The sequence below is a fragment of the Mesoplodon mirus genome (assembly GCF_964341445.2).
Source record: "Mesoplodon mirus genome assembly, chromosome: 2".
Lineage (NCBI taxonomy): Eukaryota > Metazoa > Chordata > Mammalia > Artiodactyla > Ziphiidae > Mesoplodon > Mesoplodon mirus.
Window position 1 is genome coordinate 27,853,728 of NC_138977.1, and position 18,562 is coordinate 27,872,289.

General features: G+C 40.6%; 1 protein-coding gene across 1 annotated transcript; it reads right to left on the minus strand.

The window, feature by feature from the left end:
- Window positions 1-15,413: 15,413 nt before the first annotated feature.
- Window positions 15,414-18,351, minus strand: LOC309812424 (HMG box transcription factor BBX-like; the record flags this gene model as incomplete). Its single annotated transcript, XM_082636183.1, is given in 2 exon segments — window positions 15,414-15,630; window positions 15,632-18,351. Coding segments are annotated over 2 exon segments (2,820 nt in total). The 3' UTR covers window positions 15,414-15,530.
- Window positions 18,352-18,562: the final 211 nt, after the last annotated feature.

Below are 18,562 nucleotides of genomic sequence, written 5' to 3' on the forward strand. Positions count from 1 at the left end.
CGATGCCAATAAAATGGACAACCTGGAAGAAATGGACAAATTCTTAGAAATGCACAACCTGCCAAGACTGAATCAGGAAGAAATAGAAAATATGAATAGACCAATCACAAGCCCTGAAATTGAAACTGTGATTCAAAATCTTCCAACAAACAAAAGCCCAGGACCAGATGGCTTCACAGGCGAATTCGATCAAACATTTAGAGAAGAGCTAACACCCATCCTTCTCAAACTCTTCCAAACAATTTCAGAGGAAGGAACACTCCCAAACTCATTCTACGAGGTCACCATCACCTTGATACCAAAACCAGGCAAGGATGTCCCAAAGAAAGAAAACGACAGGCCAATATCACTGATGAACATAGATGCAAAAATCCTCAACAAAATCCTAGCAAACAGAATCCAACAGCACATTAAAAGGATCATACACCATGATCAAGTGGGGTTTATTCCAGGAATGCAAGGATTACTCAATATACGCAAATCAATCAATGTGATACACCATATTAACAAATTGAAGGAGAAAAACCATATGATCATCTCAATAGATGCAGAGAAAGCTTTTGACAAAATTCAACACCCATTTATGATAAAAACCCTGCAGAAAGTAGGCATAGAGGGAACTTTCCTCAACCTAATCAAGGCCATATATGACAAACCCACAGCCAACATTGTCCTCAATGGTGGAAAACTGAAACCATTTCCACTAAGATCAAGAACAAGACAAGGTTGCCCACTCTCACCACTCTTATTCAACCTACTTTTGGAAGTTTTAGCCACAGCAATCAGAGAAGGAAAGGAAATAAAAGGAATCCAAATCGGAAAAGAAGAAGTAAAGCTGTCACTGTTTGCAGATGACATGATACTATACATAGAGAATCCTAAAGATGCTACCAGAAAACTACTAGAGCTAATCAATGAATTTGGTAAAGTAGCAGGATACAAAATTAATGCACAGAAATCTCTGGCATTCCTCTACACTAATGATGAAACATCTGAAAATGAAATCAAGAAAACACTCCCATTTACCACTGCATCAAAAAGAATAAAATATCTAGGAATAAACCTACCTAAGGAGACAAAAGACCTGTATGCAGACAATTATAAGACACTGATGAAAGAGATTAAAGATGATACAAATAGATGGAGAGATATACCATGCTTCTGGATTGGAAGAATCAATATTGTGAAAATGACTCTACTACCCAAAGCAATCTACAGATTCAATGCAATCCCTATCAAACTACCACTGGCATTTTTCACAGAACTAGAACAAAAAATTTCAAAATTTGTTTGGAAAAACAAAAGACCCCGAATAGCCAAAGCAATCTTGAGAACCAAAAACGGAGCTGGAGGAATCAGGCTCCCTGACTTCAGACTATACTACAAAGCTACAGTAATCAAGACAGTGTGGTACTGGCATAAAAACAGAAAGATAGATCAATGGAACAGGATAGAAAGCCCAGAGACCAACCCATGCACGTAAGGTCAACTTATCTTTGATAAAGGAGGCAGGAATGTACAGTGGAGAAAGGACAGCCTCTTCAATAAGTGGTGCTGGGAAAACTGGACAGGGACATGTAAAAGTATGAGATTAGATCATTCCCTAACACCATACACAAAAATAAGCTCAAAATGGATTAAAGACCTAAATGTAAGGCCAGAAACTATCAAACTCTTAGAGGAAAACATAGGCAGAACACTCTATGACATAAATCACAGCAAGATCCTTTTGGACCCACCTCCTAGAGAAATGGAAATAAAAACAAAGATAAACAAATGGGACCTCATGAAACTTCAAAGCTTTTGCACAGCAAAGGAAACCATAAACAAGACCAAAAGACAACCCTCAGCATGGGAGAAAATATTTGCAAATGAAGCAACTGACAAAGGATTAATCTCCACAATTTATAAGCAGCTCATGCAGCTCAATAGCAAAAAAACAAACAACCCAATCCAAAAATGGGCAGAAGACTTAAATAGGCATTTCTCCAAAGAAGATATACAGACTGCCAACAAACACATGAAAGGATGCTCAACATCATTAATCATTAGAGAAATGCACATCAAAACTACAATGAGATATCATCTCACACCAGTCAGAATCGCCATCATCAAGAAATCTAGAAACAATAAATGCTGGAGAGGGTGTGGAGAAAAGGGAACACTCTTGCACTGCTGGTGGGAATGTGAATTGGTACAGCCACTATGGAGAACAGTATGGAGGTTCCTTAGAAAACTAAAAATAGAACTACCATATGACCCAGCAATCCCACTACGAGGCATATACCCTGAGAAAACCATAATTCAAAAAGAGACATGTACCAAAATGTTCATTGCAGCTCTATTCACAATAGCCCGGAGATAGAAACAACCTAAGTGTCCATCATCCGATGAATGGATAAAGAAGATGTGGCACATATATACAATGGAATATTACTCAGCCAGAAAAAGAAACGAAACTGAGCTATTTGTAATGAGGTGGATAGACCTAGAGTCTGTCATACAGAGTGAAGTAAGTCAGAAAGAGAAAGACAAATACCGTATGCTAACACATATATATGGAATTTAAAAAAATGTCACGAAGAACCTAGGGGTAAAACGGGCATAAAGACACAGACCTACTTGAGAATGGACTTGAGGATATGGGGAGGGGGAAGGGTAGGCTGTGACAAAGCGAAAGAGAGGCATGGACATATATACACTACCAAACGTAAGGTAGATAGACAGTGGGAAGCAGCCGCAGAGCACAGGGAGATCAGCTCGGTGCTTTGTGACCGCCTGGAGGGGTGGGATGGGGAGGGTGGGAGGGAGGGAGATGCATGAGGGAAGGGATGTGGGAACAGATGTATATGTATGACTGATTCACTTTGTTAGTAAGCAGAAACTAATAAAAAATTTAAAAATTAATTAATTAATTAATTAATTAAAAAGATCAACTTCAGGGCAGGATCAATTTTTGACCACTGACTGCAACAAGGAAACAGTGGCCACCGAACTTCTAAGTACAAGGTTTCCTCTTTTCCGTTATTAGTATAAATCATACCACCACAAATAAAATTTGGCCAGGAGAGGAAACTTTTTGTATGTGTGAAGAAAATGTATGTTTATATATATATATTTTTTTTCTTTTTGCGGTACGCGGGCCTCTCACTGTTGTGGCCTCTCCCGTTGCGGAGCACAGGCTCCGGATGCGCAGGCCCAGCGGCCATGGCTCACGGGCCCAGCCGCTCCGCGGCATATGGGATCCTCCCAGACCAGGGCACGAACCCGTATCCCCTGCATCGGCAGGCGGACTCTCAACCACTGCGCCACCAGGGAGGCCCTATGTTTATATTTTTAAGGAAAGCGTAGCACAAACAGATGGAGGTGTATGAGGGGAATCAAATGTACTTGTCTTGTTGTTCACTCTTTTGGTGCTTCTTTTTCTAAAATGTAAGATAATGTCCCCAGTGAAAAGGACAAGGTCATTTCATATGGGGTATAATAAACTTCATTATCACTTCCAAACTACATAAAAGCAAAGCAGTCCATCAGACTCTGAATACATCACCAGACATATCTGGTAAGATGAACTGAACCACTGTTTCTTTTTTTATTGTAAGTATGATGTTAGTCAATCTAAATAAGATAACTGTAAAACAAAAAATCCCCAAACTCAAAGAAACACAAAATCCAAATCTAATTCTTTGGGAATGCTTGTATAAATAAAAGCAACACCTAATTAACAATTAGTACACTCTTTATAAGGTGCAAAACAAGATCCTATGTGGGGAAAGCTCAATTTGAATTCCCACCTAGCAGTCACTCTGAATACTTTATAGGTCAAATGTAATAAGAGCATTTGCTTCTACTGCCCATTTTCAGCAATACATTGTTCTCTCCGGAGAAGGTGGTTTGGGAAGTCAAAACACTGCAGTGGAAAACAGTGGCACTGACGGTAGAAGCAAAAAGAGACAAACCTTTGAAACAGGACTTACTGGACTTAACCGTTAAAGCCGAGGTAGCCCATTAGGATTGGCCTTATCTGAGGGCTCTGTGGAGCAGTGCAATCAACGGTGAACTTTCTCACAGCATCACGTACACCCCGACTTTCCCTTTACAAATGATGACTCCAGGCCTTGCACGACTTCCTTCCTTTTCCCCCAAGAAGCGGCGATGCTTCCCCTTTGCTGTATGGATGCTGGCCTCCAGCCTCCAGCTGCTGGTCTCCAGAACACTTAGGATTCATACAGTACTTTAGCAGGCAGCATGGTCCCACTGCTTCACATTAATGCCAAATGTCAAACTTGGAACAGAGTTACTTGATATTCCCCATCCCTCCCCCGGAACTGTCTAAACAAAACATGTCATTCAGTTTTCAGCTTACTCCTAGTGCTGTATTGATTTATAATCTGCTTGAGATTTTACATAGGTGCAAACACTTCCAGAGGATGAGCCAAGGACTACAGAGTGCAAACAAACTTTTCTATGACTCAGGCAGAGTAGCATCTGACTTGATAAGAGAGTGACAGGGATTACACAAGTTGGATTCTAAATAACCAGACCCGTTCAGATGCTCCTTTTTGTTCATAGTGTTCCATCCCTTTTTTTCTCTGCAGCAGTTTGAATGGCAGGAACTATAATAACAGTGATAACGTGGGAATGAGTTGAGCATGGCTTTGAGGGGGCACTGGTAGAAAGCTCATCTGACGGAATTAAATAAATATATTTTCGGGGGGGCAAAGACTGTCAGAATTACAATGGTATGATATATCCTTTTAAAAAAGAGGGCTTTAAAGAATTCACCATTTTGATCTAAAATCTGGGACCTAACCTAGTTTGGGGATAAGAACCTGTGTCTTCAAAGTGGCTGTGGGACCTTTTGCCTTTTCCTGGCCTCATTACAGTTATCCAAACAAATAAACACTTAAGAAGGGCGTCTTACAGTATTTTCTCTCTTTCACTCAGCTTCTTAGAGCTGCAGCTTCAGTAACTATAATATACTCTACACACTTCAAAATTACATAGGAAAATACCCAGAATAACTAAATAAATAAAAGGCTAAAGAAAACTGGAACAGTACTGTGTCTCCATCTGAGACTAAATCATCCACTTCCAGCAACACAGAGAAGGGCTAGGACAATTTTGTTCAAAAGATTTATATACAGGTTTGAATCTAGAAATTAAGGTAAAAGCATAAATATTGAGAATTTCAACTAGATTCAGAATGGTTTCAGAAAGATATGATACAACAATTTAGAATAAAACAAAGGCAGGGGCCTCCCTGGTGGCGCAGTGGTTGAGAGTCCGCCTGCCGATGCAGGGGATACGGGTTCGTGCCCCGGTCTGGGAGGATCCCATATGCCGCGGAGCGGCTGGGCCCGTGAGCCATGGCCGCTGGGCCTGCGCATCCGGAGCCTGTGCTCCGCAACGGGAGAGGCCACAACAGTGAGAGGCCCGCATACAGCAAAAAGGAAAAAAAAAAAAAAAAAAACAAAGGCAGAAGAGCATCATATTTGGGTTTGCTTGAGATATACATAAGGTGCAACAACTTTTTCTCTTGAGGATGCTTGTGGGACAAATGTTAGTGTAGATGGTGTTTGCTGGCAGATTAAGGTACACACCATAGCAATATGATTTTCCAAAATAAAAAAGAATGAGAGAAGTGAAATGAAAATGATAAATGGGGGAGGGTACTACATGTTGGTCTGCAATATGTGTGCTCACAAATGTTGTTACCTGAAAATACCAACACCCCTCTCCAGTGGATTCAGGGCATGAGAAAAGCACTATGTTTGAAATCAAGACATTACTCAGAGAAATGACAAGGTGAGTGTCTAAAAGACTATAAAGCTTTGCAGGATTTCTGCTACTCTCAGTGCCTAACCGCTTAAAAATTAAGCATGTCTACAAGAAGGTGGGTTTTTTTTTTTTCTAAAGTATCTGAAAACAGTCGTATCCAGTAGGTTGCCCTCCACCCCGACCCCTGCCTAAGGGAAAAGCCACTGAGGTTTAGGAAAAGCAGATCAAGTAAGATATATTAATCACATAGAAAAAAGTCATCTTTTGTTTTGCTTCTTTTTAAAAAAGGTCCCATGAATATACAGCACTCTGTTAAGGAACTCTAGTGAAATGTAATCAGAGGACTGGAGGAGAGGGCACTGGCAAAAATAGACCTATTCTAACATGTTCTAGAGAATAACAAGTTAGTGCCATTGTCAAGGTGCATGTTCTGCACCAAACAATTTTTGTTGTTGGTTTTATTTTTTTTTTGGATTTTAGCTAATTATAATTTTTAAATCACTGCTAGCAAGTGGTCCAGAAACTCCAACAGCCACCAACACTGGGACCCAGCAATTTTCAAACATTCACTTTGTGTTTCGAAATTTAGAAAATATGAATACAACAGCATCATAGTAAAAATATCATGCTAAAATCTGGGGTTGCTCACCTGATTTATTTCTGTGTGAATGGGGCTAAGCTTCTGCCTCTGATTAACCTTGCTTACTAGTTCCTTCTTCCTCCATGCCCACAAGGAATTTTTGAGGACACCGTTCCAATGCCCTGATGCCCTCTTTACCTGCTTTGAAAAAAAAAAAAAAAGCCCAAATCTCTCTGTTCTTTTTCAATTCTGTTAGTATGTGGTACATAGTTTCCAGCACCGAAACTGAAGTAACATCTACAACCGTGAAAAGCTAAACCTAGTCAGTACGAATAGAGTCATTTTTTGTATGGCTATTAGGTCAAATTACGATTAGAAAAAAAATCATCATTACAATTCAGTCAAGTATAAATAAGATAGCTAGATAAAACCTTGTAAACTGTCACCATTTAGAGATCTAATTCAAAAGTTTCAAACTTGAACTAACACTATCAAAATTCCGCCAGTTTGAAAACCAGTAAAAATTATTGCTGGAATCCAATACTTAAAATTTGGTAGTTTGTGCTGTGATGCAAGAGTGGGGAAATACTTTGTGCTATGGAACAAATACCCTGTAAAATCTGTAGCCGCCGACTAATTTTGATTTATCACTTTGCATCTGTTGCTAAGAAACAAGATACTGTGAACGGCAGGTGATGGAGTCAATATGTTGAATGTTCTAAGCCAGTTAATCCAGTTGCACTGGCATATGTATAGTTGGTTTTATGTTCAAAAGCAACAAAACATGAAAAGGAAACAGGAAACTTGCAGGTGGATCTATAACCGCGAGTCCCACTCTGGTCAGGCACACCTCCCTCATCAATACCTCCGTAACCACAAAAACTCAAAATGGCTCTAAAAACCTGCAGTGCCAATTACGCTGTGCATAGCAATTGCTACCCGTCCAGTCTGTCTGGGATGGATGTAAAAGGGCTGTAGCTCAAAGACCACACAAAGTGAGTGTGTCTTCAATGTGTTCTGAATAGTGAAGTAATACTAAGGTCACTTCTGAATACTATTTTTCTTTTTTTGTCTGTATGAACGATCCATTGGTCACTCAGACCCTTGTGTAAAAATAAAAGAATCCTCAAGGCATGAAAACATCAGTAATCTGTAATCTGCTGGACTCTTCCCCTGTCTGGGAAAATATTCGCCACAATTTGACCCAAGCAAATTCTTCTTGGTCACTCAAGGCTAAGAAAAAATTTCTGCTTGTAAGAACTGTAATTTTTCTTCTTCTCTCTCTTTCTCTTTTTGCCAGCAAACTACCACTCTCTTGGCAAATATAAAAGTGCAGAATATATGGACCACAAGGCCGAGCATACACCGCTAACAGCGGTACATCTGCCTGCCCGTGCTGTTTGGGAGTCTCTGAAATTGAAACTGTGATTCAAAATCTTCCAACAAACAAAAGCCCAGGACCAGATGGCTTCACAGGCGAATTCGATCAAACATTTAGAGAAGAGCTAACACCCATCCTTCTCAAACTCTTCCAAACAATTTCAGAGGAAGGAACACTCCCAAACTCATTCTACGAGGTCACCATCACCTTGATACCAAAACCAGGCAAGGATGTCCCAAAGAAAGAAAACGACAGGCCAATATCACTGATGAACATAGATGCAAAAATCCTCAACAAAATCCTAGCAAACAGAATCCAACAGCACATTAAAAGGATCATACACCATGATCAAGTGGGGTTTATTCCAGGAATGCAAGGATTACTCAATATACGCAAATCAATCAATGTGATACACCATATTAACAAATTGAAGGAGAAAAACCATATGATCATCTCAATAGATGCAGAGAAAGCTTTTGACAAAATTCAACACCCATTTATGATAAAAACCCTGCAGAAAGTAGGCATAGAGGGAACTTTCCTCAACCTAATCAAGGCCATATATGACAAACCCACAGCCAACATTGTCCTCAATGGTGGAAAACTGAAACCATTTCCACTAAGATCAAGAACAAGACAAGGTTGCCCACTCTCACCACTCTTATTCAACCTACTTTTGGAAGTTTTAGCCACAGCAATCAGAGAAGGAAAGGAAATAAAAGGAATCCAAATCGGAAAAGAAGAAGTAAAGCTGTCACTGTTTGCAGATGACATGATACTATACATAGAGAATCCTAAAGATGCTACCAGAAAACTACTAGAGCTAATCAATGAATTTGGTAAAGTAGCAGGATACAAAATTAATGCACAGAAATCTCTGGCATTCCTCTACACTAATGATGAAACATCTGAAAATGAAATCAAGAAAACACTCCCATTTACCACTGCATCAAAAAGAATAAAATATCTAGGAATAAACCTACCTAAGGAGACAAAAGACCTGTATGCAGACAATTATAAGACACTGATGAAAGAGATTAAAGATGATACAAATAGATGGAGAGATATACCATGCTTCTGGATTGGAAGAATCAATATTGTGAAAATGACTCTACTACCCAAAGCAATCTACAGATTCAATGCAATCCCTATCAAACTACCACTGGCATTTTTCACAGAACTAGAACAAAAAATTTCAAAATTTGTTTGGAAAAACAAAAGACCCCGAATAGCCAAAGCAATCTTGAGAACCAAAAACGGAGCTGGAGGAATCAGGCTCCCTGACTTCAGACTATACTACAAAGCTACAGTAATCAAGACAGTGTGGTACTGGCATAAAAACAGAAAGATAGATCAATGGAACAGGATAGAAAGCCCAGAGACCAACCCATGCACGTAAGGTCAACTTATCTTTGATAAAGGAGGCAGGAATGTACAGTGGAGAAAGGACAGCCTCTTCAATAAGTGGTGCTGGGAAAACTGGACAGGGACATGTAAAAGTATGAGATTAGATCATTCCCTAACACCATACACAAAAATAAGCTCAAAATGGATTAAAGACCTAAATGTAAGGCCAGAAACTATCAAACTCTTAGAGGAAAACATAGGCAGAACACTCTATGACATAAATCACAGCAAGATCCTTTTGGACCCACCTCCTAGAGAAATGGAAATAAAAACAAAGATAAACAAATGGGACCTCATGAAACTTCAAAGCTTTTGCACAGCAAAGGAAACCATAAACAAGACCAAAAGACAACCCTCAGCATGGGAGAAAATATTTGCAAATGAAGCAACTGACAAAGGATTAATCTCCACAATTTATAAGCAGCTCATGCAGCTCAATAGCAAAAAAACAAACAACCCAATCCAAAAATGGGCAGAAGACTTAAATAGGCATTTCTCCAAAGAAGATATACAGACTGCCAACAAACACATGAAAGGATGCTCAACATCATTAATCATGAGAGAAATGCACATCAAAACTACAATGAGATATCATCTCACACCAGTCAGAATCGCCATCATCAAGAAATCTAGATACAATAAATGCTGGAGAGGGTGTGGAGAAAAGGGAACCCTCTTGCACTGCTGGTGGGAATGTGAATTGGTACAGCCACTATGGAGAACAGTATGGAGGTTCCTTAGAAAACTAAAAATAGAACTACCATATGACCCAGCAATCCCACTACGAGGCATATACCCTGAGAAAACCATAATTCAAAAAGAGACATGTACCAAAATGTTCATTGCAGCTCTATTCACAATAGCCCGGAGATAGAAACAACCTAAGTGTCCATCATCCGATGAATGGATAAAGAAGATGTGGCACATATATACAATGGAATATTACTCAGCCAGAAAAAGAAACGAAACTGAGCTATTTGTAATGAGGTGGATAGACCTAGAGTCTGTCATACAGAGTGAAGTAAGTCAGAAAGAGAAAGACAAATACCGTATGCTAACACATATATATGGAATTAAAAAAAATGTCACGAAGAACCTAGGGGTAAAACGGGCATAAAGACACAGACCTACTTGAGAATGGACTTGAGGATATGGGGAGGGGGAAGGGTAGGCTGTGACAAAGCGAAAGAGAGGCATGGACATATATACACTACCAAACGTAAGGTAGATAGACAGTGGGAAGCAGCCGCAGAGCACAGGGAGATCAGCTCGGTGCTTTGTGACCGCCTGGAGGGGTGGGATGGGGAGGGTGGGAGGGAGGGAGATGCATGAGGGAAGGGATGTGGGAACAGATGTATATGTATGACTGATTCACTTTGTTAGTAAGCAGAAACTAATAAAAAATTTAAAAATTAATTAATTAATTAATTAATTAAAAAGATCAACTTCAGGGCAGGATCAATTTTGACCACTGACTGCAACAAGGAAACAGTGGCCACCGAACTTCTAAGTACAAGGTTTCCTCTTTTCCGTTATTAGTATAAATCATACTACCACAAATAAAATTTGGCCAGGAGAGGAAACTTTTTGTATGTGTGAAGAAAATGTATGTTTATATTTTTAAGGAAAGCGTAGCACAAACAGATGGAGGTGTATGAGGGGAATCAAATGTACTTGTCTTGTTGTTCACTCTTTTGGTGCTTCTTTTTCTAAAATGTAAGATAATGTCCCCAGTGAAAAGGACAAGGTCATTTCATATGGGGTATAATAAACTTCATTATCACTTCCAAACTACATAAAAGCAAAGCAGTCCATCAGACTCTGAATACATCACCAGACATATCTGGTAAGATGAACTGAACCACTGTTTCTTTTTTTATTGTAAGTATGATGTTAGTCAATCTAAATAAGATAACTGTAAAACAAAAAATCCCCAAACTCAAAGAAACACAAAATCCAAATCTAATTCTTTGGGAATGCTTGTATAAATAAAAGCAACACCTAATTAACAATTAGTACACTCTTTATAAGGTGCAAAACAAGATCCTATGTGGGGAAAGCTCAATTTGAATTCCCACCTAGCAGTCACTCTGAATACTTTATAGGTCAAATGTAATAAGAGCATTTGCTTCTACTGCCCATTTTCAGCAATACATTGTTCTCTCCGGAGAAGGTGGTTTGGGAAGTCAAAACACTGCAGTGGAAAACAGTGGCACTGACGGTAGAAGCAAAAAAAGACAAACCTTTGAAACAGGACTTACTGGACTTAACCGTTAAAGCCGAGGTAGCCCATTAGGATTGGCCTTATCTGAGGGCTCTGTGGAGCAGTGCAATCAAAGGTGAACCTTCTCACAGCATCACGTACACCCCGACTTTCCCTTTACAAATGATGACTCCAGGCCTTGCACGACTTCCTTCCTTTTCCCCCAAGAAGCGGCGATGCTTCCCCTTTGCTGTATGGATGCTGGCCTCCAGCCTCCAGCTGCTGGTCTCCAGAACACTTAGGATTCATACAGTACTTTAGCAGGCAGCATGGTCCCACTGCTTCACATTAATGCCAAATGTCAAACTTGGAACAGAGTTACTTGATATTCCCCATCCCTCCCCCGGAACTGTCTAAACAAAACATGTCATTCAGTTTTCAGCTTACTCCTAGTGCTGTATTGATTTATAATCTGCTTGAGATTTTACATAGGTGCAAACACTTCCAGAGGATGAGCCAAGGACTACAGAGTGCAAACAAACTTTTCTATGACTCAGGCAGAGTAGCATCTGACTTGATAAGAGAGTGACAGGGATTACACAAGTTGGATTCTAAATAACCAGACCCGTTCAGATGCTCCTTTTTGTTCATAGTGTTCCATCCCTTTTTTTCTCTGCAGCAGTTTGAATGGCAGGAACTATAATAACAGTGATAACGTGGGAATGAGTTGAGCATGGCTTTGAGGGGGCACTGGTAGAAAGCTCATCTGACGGAATTAAATAAATATATTTTCGGGGGGGCAAAGACTGTCAGAATTACAATGGTATGATATATCCTTTTAAAAAAGAGGGCTTTAAAGAATTCACCATTTTGATCTAAAATCTGGGACCTAACCTAGTTTGGGGATAAGAACCTGTGTCTTCAAAGTGGCTGTGGGACCTTTTGCCTTTTCCTGGCCTCATTACAGTTATCCAAACAAATAAACACTTAAGAAGGGCGTCTTACAGTATTTTCTCTCTTTCACTCAGCTTCTTAGAGCTGCAGCTTCAGTAACTATAATATACTCTACACACTTCAAAATTACATAGGAAAATACCCAGAATAACTAAATAAATAAAAGGCTAAAGAAGACTGGAACAGTACTGTGTCTCCATCTGAGACTAAATCATCCACTTCCAGCAACACAGAGAAGGGCTAGGACAATTTTGTTCAAAAGATTTATATACAGGTTTGAATCTAGAAATTAAGGTAAAAGCATAAATATTGAGAATTTCAACTAGATTCAGAATGGTTTCAGAAAGATATGATACAACAATTTAGAATAAAACAAAGGCAGAAGAGCATCATATTTGGGTTTGCTTGAGATATACATAAGGTGCAACAACTTTTTCTCTTGAGGATGCTTGTGGGACAAATGTTAGTGTAGATGGTGTTTGCTGGCAGATTAAGGTACACACCATAGCAATATGATTTTCCAAAATAAAAAAGAATGAGAGAAGTGAAATGAAAATGATAAATGGGGGAGGGTACTACATGTTGGTCTGCAATATGTGTGCTCACAAATGTTGTTACCTGAAAATACCAACACCCCTCTCCAGTGGATTCAGGGCATGAGAAAAGCACTATGTTTGAAATCAAGACATTACTCAGAGAAATGACAAGGTGAGTGTCTAAAAGACTATAAAGCTTTGCAGGATTTCTGCTACTCTCAGTGCCTAACCGCTTAAAAATTAAGCATGTCTACAAGAAGGTGGGTTTTTTTTTTTCTAAAGTATCTGAAAACAGTCGTATCCAGTAGGTTGCCCTCCACCCCGACCCCTGCCTAAGGGAAAAGCCACTGAGGTTTAGGAAAAGCAGATCAAGTAAGATATATTAATCACATAGAAAAAAGTCATCTTTTGTTTTGCTTCTTTTTAAAAAAGGTCCCATGAATATACAGCACTCTGTTAAGGAACTCTAGTGAAATGTAATCAGAGGACTGGAGGAGAGGGCACTGGCAAAAATAGACCTATTCTAACATGTTCTAGAGGATAACAAGTTAGTGCCATTGTCAAGGTGCATGTTCTGCACCAAACAACTTTTTTTGTTGATTTTATTTATTTTTTTTGGATTTTAGCTAATTATAATTTTTAAATCACTGCTAGCAAGTGGTCCAGAAACTCCAACAGCCACCAACACTGGGACCCAGCAATGTTCAAACATTCACTTTGTGTTTCGAAATTTAGAAAATATGAATACAACAGCATCATAGTAAAAATATCATGCTAAAATCTGGGGTTGCTCACCTGATTTATTTCTGTGTGAATGGGGCTAAGCTTCTGCCTCTGATTAACCTTGCTTACTAGTTCCTTCTTCCTCCATGCCCACAAGGAATATGCATTTTTGAGGACACCGTTCCAATGCCCTGATGCCCTCTTTACCTGCTTTGAAAAAAAAAAAAGCCCAAATCTCTCTGTTCTTTTTCAATTCTGTTAGTATGTTGTACATAGTTTCCAGCAGCGAAACTGAAGTAACATCTACAACCGTGAAAAGCTAAACCTAGTCAGTACTAATAGAGTCAGTTTTTGGTATGGCTATTAGGTCAAATTACGATTAGAAAAAAAATCATCATTACAATTCAGTCAAGTATAAATAAGATAGCTAGATAAAACCTTGTAAACTGTCACCATTTAGAGATCTAATTCAAAAGTTTCAACCTTGAACTAACACTATCAAAATTCCGCCAGTTTGAAAACCAGTAAAAATTATTGCTGGAATCCAATACTTAAAATTTGGTAGTTTGTGCTGTGATGCAAGAGTGGGGAAATACTTTGTGCTATGGAACAAATACCCTGTAAAATCTGTAGCCGCCGACTAATTTTGATTTATCACTTTGCATCTGTTGCTAAGAAACAAGATACTGTGAACGGCAGGTGATGGAGTCAATATGTTGAATGTTCTAAGCCAGTTAATCCAGTTGCACTGGCATATGTATAGTTGGTTTTATGTTCAAAAGCAACAAAACATGAAAAGGAAACAGGAAACTTGCAGGTGGATCTATAACCGCGAGTCCCACTCTGGTCAGGCACACCTCCCTCATCAATACCTCCGTAACCACAAAAACTCAAAATGGCTCTAAAAACCTGCAGTGCCAATTACGCTGTGCATAGCAATTGCTACCCGTCCAGTCTGTCTGGGATGGATGTAAAAGGGCTGTAGCTCAAAGACCACACAAAGTGAGTGTGTCTTCAATGTGTTCTGAATAGTGAAGTAATACTAAGGTCACTTCTGAATACTATTTTTCTTTTTTTGTCTGTATGAACGATCCATTGGTCACTCAGACCCTTGTGTAAAAATAAAAGAATCCTCAAGGCATGAAAACATCAGTAATCTGTAATCTGCTGGACTCTTCCCCTGTCTGGGAAAATATTCGCCACAATTTGACCCAAGCAAATTCTTCTTGGTCACTCAAGGCTAAGAAAAAATTTCTGCTTGTAAGAACTGTAATTTTTCTTCTTCTCTCTCTTTCTCTTTTTGCCAGCAAACTACCACTCTCTTGGCAAATATAAAAGTGCAGAATATATGGACCACAAGGCCGAGCATACACCGCTAACAGCGGTACATCTGCCTGCCCGTGCTGTTTGGGAGTCTCTGGAAGAGGCTTTTTAATATTATTCTACAATATAAATGTAGGTATAACCTATTATATAAACCATCTTAGAACATAAACCTCCACGTACAAAAAAGACCAAGAATATCTAATAATAACTAGTGCAGTGTGTCAGTTTTTGTTTTTTTGCTGTTTGTTTTTGTTTTGAAAGAATAACTAGGTAATATATGAAACTAGTTTCACACTCTCTGGTTGGTAAAAGAGACGCTGGATGAGCTACAGTAAAGGCAGCCTTTTACCAAGTTACCACCTATTACCATCAAAAGCCTTCAATAGAAAGCAAAGCTCTAGGATCATCCCATTTCTGCTCATTATCAGACAGACAACATCACCCTCAAAGACTCTGGGTTCTGAAAGAACAAACTGGCCCAGGGTGCCAACTTCTGCTTCAAGTGAATCTGGGCCGTGTAGGGCAACAAGCCCTTGTTTGCTGTCTGTATTTGCCACCACATGGACTCACTCGCATCTCTCAATAAAGACAAGGCTAGGGTAGTAGGTAAAGCACAATGGTTTACAAGTAAAGGGTGCTTCACTGGTCGGCGCAAGAAATAAGTACAGGAGTCTGGGGCATTTCTTTTGGCTGTCCATCATGGGTGAGCGGAGTTGATCTCTGACTTCTATGCATGTTCCATGGCGGCCACTTCGGCCAGCACAGCGAGGCTGAAGAACGCAGACACGGCGGGCATCTCCGGGGTGCTGCTCCGCGTCTCCGTGGACTCTCGGTTGTGTGAGCGTTCGTCATTGCAGCCTGTCTCGGTCACCTTCACAAGACTCCTCTGCAGTTGTTCCTTTGGTTTGTCATCCAAAGTACCTCCTGCTGGTGATACCCGGCCATCTGCTGTCCTGACAAGGTGTGTGATCTTGGTTTTCCTGGCTTTTCTCTTTTGACTGCCCACCAAGGGCTCTTGCGCCGTTGTTGGCTCTGGAGTGTTGCGAATGGATGGGGCATTTTTAACCTTATAAGCAGGCTCTGTGGTGTTTCTGTCTTCTGAAAATATGGCTTCTGTAGGGTGAATGGCAGCCAAGAAGAGTTGCTTGTTTGACCATTTATCCCCACTTCCTTTTTCCGGAACATTAGGCTTCTCCTTGTTGTGCTTGTATTTGCTGACAATTTTGTGGAATAAGTTCTTTTTCTGAGACTGGAAAGGACCTTTGCTGGTTTTGGTCGGTTCTGAGCACATATGTCCGGTCTTCTTCTTTTTTCTTGGGACAGGTACACATTTCTGGTCAAATGTAACAGGACTATACTGAGGGAGGCTGTTGAATTTCTTTTCAAATTCTTCATCCAGCTTTGCTGAGCCAAGGAGAGAGTCTTCCTCTGGCTTTGTCTTCTTGAACTTCTTGCTTCCACTGGTCCCACTCTGGTGAAACGTCCAGCTTTCTTCATGCCAACACTCTTCATGATCAGAGGACTTTCCTTTTCCTGACCTTCGTTTCCCTCTGCCAACATTAGCTCGCAGAGAGGTGAGCATACCCTCAGACACCAGGGTTTTATAAAGAGCACCTTTGCAAGACCTCTCAGATTTCCGGGAGCCACAAGTCTCTATTTTTCTGTGACACTCACTGTCCTCAGGCTTGGCCTGTCCCGATAGACTGGGTGGTAATGCATCCTCCGTAGGGGTCAAAGGTTCTGCTTTTATACCCTCTGGGACCTCACCAGAAATGTTCTTGCTGGCAGAAATACTGATAAAATCTTGAGGTCTTGACTCTTTGGTGGTGTCTGAGGATTTCTCCTTTGACATTTTCTTCTCTCTTGATTTCACTCTCTTCTTTGGTGGCTTGGCATCCAAAATGCTTCCCTTGCCACTCGAGGATGTATGGACCTGCTTGCGAGGGGTATCTCCAAGCTTCTCGATGCCCCAGTCTCCCTTTGCAACAGCTTCAATGGTGTACATGACACTCTCGATATCAGATTCCGAGGACTGCCTCTTTTGGCAAGTCTTCTTGGGTGTGGATTTATCATTTCCATGTCGATCCATTTTGGTTTTCTTCTTTTCCTTTTTTAGCTTTTCTGGTTTGCTTAATGCTGTGGGATCCTCGATGATCCTAATGCCATGAGGATGGCACATGTGATCCTTTCTACTGGGAACATCGCTTATTATTGTCTTGCTACTGCCAGAGTAAGAAAAATCAGGGAAGTGACTACCTTTTTGATCTTCCTCTAATTCTTCCTTTTTAATTGCTTTAGGAGCTTCCATTTTTATACCCATTATATCATCCATTCGCAGCTCCTCAAAATTTCTTAATTCCTTAGAATCTCTTACATTTTCCTTAGCTGATTTTTCAAATTCTGCTTCTTTCTGGAACCTGGCTTCATCTATTTTCTCCATTTTCATTTCTCTTTCTTCCTTGCCCTTCTCCAGTTCTTGAATTCTTCCGCCATCTGATTCTTTGGCTTCTATGAGCTTTGACTCTTCCATTTTCACCCCCTCTGATGCCAGGCACATCTCTGCCAGTTGAAAGAGTGCAGACTTTCCACAGCGTTTTACAGGTTCAGCACCACCCAACTGTGAAGTCTTCGAACAAATCTCTGCAAACTGAAACAAGGCTGATGCTTGACATTGTTTTGACGGAACATCGGGGTGGGAGGTACCTGAAGATATCTCGGCAAACTGAGATAATGGTGACTTCTGACGCAATTCAGAGGATTCTGAAACATCAGGCCTGCAAGTGCCAGAGGATATCTCTGGTGTACCAAGAACATGTTCTCCAGCTAAAAGCAGCATGCTCAGGCCTCCCATTTGAGTAGGATCGGCCATCCCAAAGTTAAGCTGAGGCATTTCTTCAGGCTTTGTTTTCTTGGGGCTTGGCGAGGCTCTTGAAGAGTCAGATGGGAAGGCCCATAGTTTCTCCCGTGGATTGACAGTGGATGTTGGGGAACTCACAGGCTTGTCTGTGGTAGCACACCATTTGTAGCCAGGATTTGCTTTCATAAATGCATGTTTATACTCCTTGGCCATGTCTGTGTATTTCTGCTTTTCCTTTGGATCGAGAACAGCCCACCAATCAGCTAGTATCTTGGTAGCACCTCGGTTATCAAGCCTGGGGTGTTCCTGACGTACAAGAGAGCGATGACGTTTGCAAAATAAGAGAAATGCATTCATTGGTCTCCGGGCTCGCTGTTCTGGTGATTCATCATCTTCAGTTTCACCATCTTGCTCTAGACCAGCGGCCCCAAGGAGTTGAACCTTATCAATATCCTCCTCTTCGTCTTCCTCTTCTTCCTCTTCTGAAAAGTCAAGAAGTTTCTTTGCTAGCAATGGATGCCACTGAAGGCACTTTCGTTTTGGTCGTTTTCCAGGTCCTTCTCCTTCTGCGGAATAATCTTTATTTCTATGACTGCCTTTCATGACTCTGACCGGTCAAGTCAAGACTTTCCATCGTGAGTTCAATGGAACATCAGAACTTCCAGCTTCTGTGATGCAGCAGAATTCCAGGAAGGCAAACGGAAAGTACACAGGGAGGAAGATGAACTGCAGCAAAGCCTGTGTCATATGATAGTGACCGCGCGGGTTCGCCGGGCGCGAGGGCGTGTGTGTGGCCCGCCCTCAGCGGCCAGTC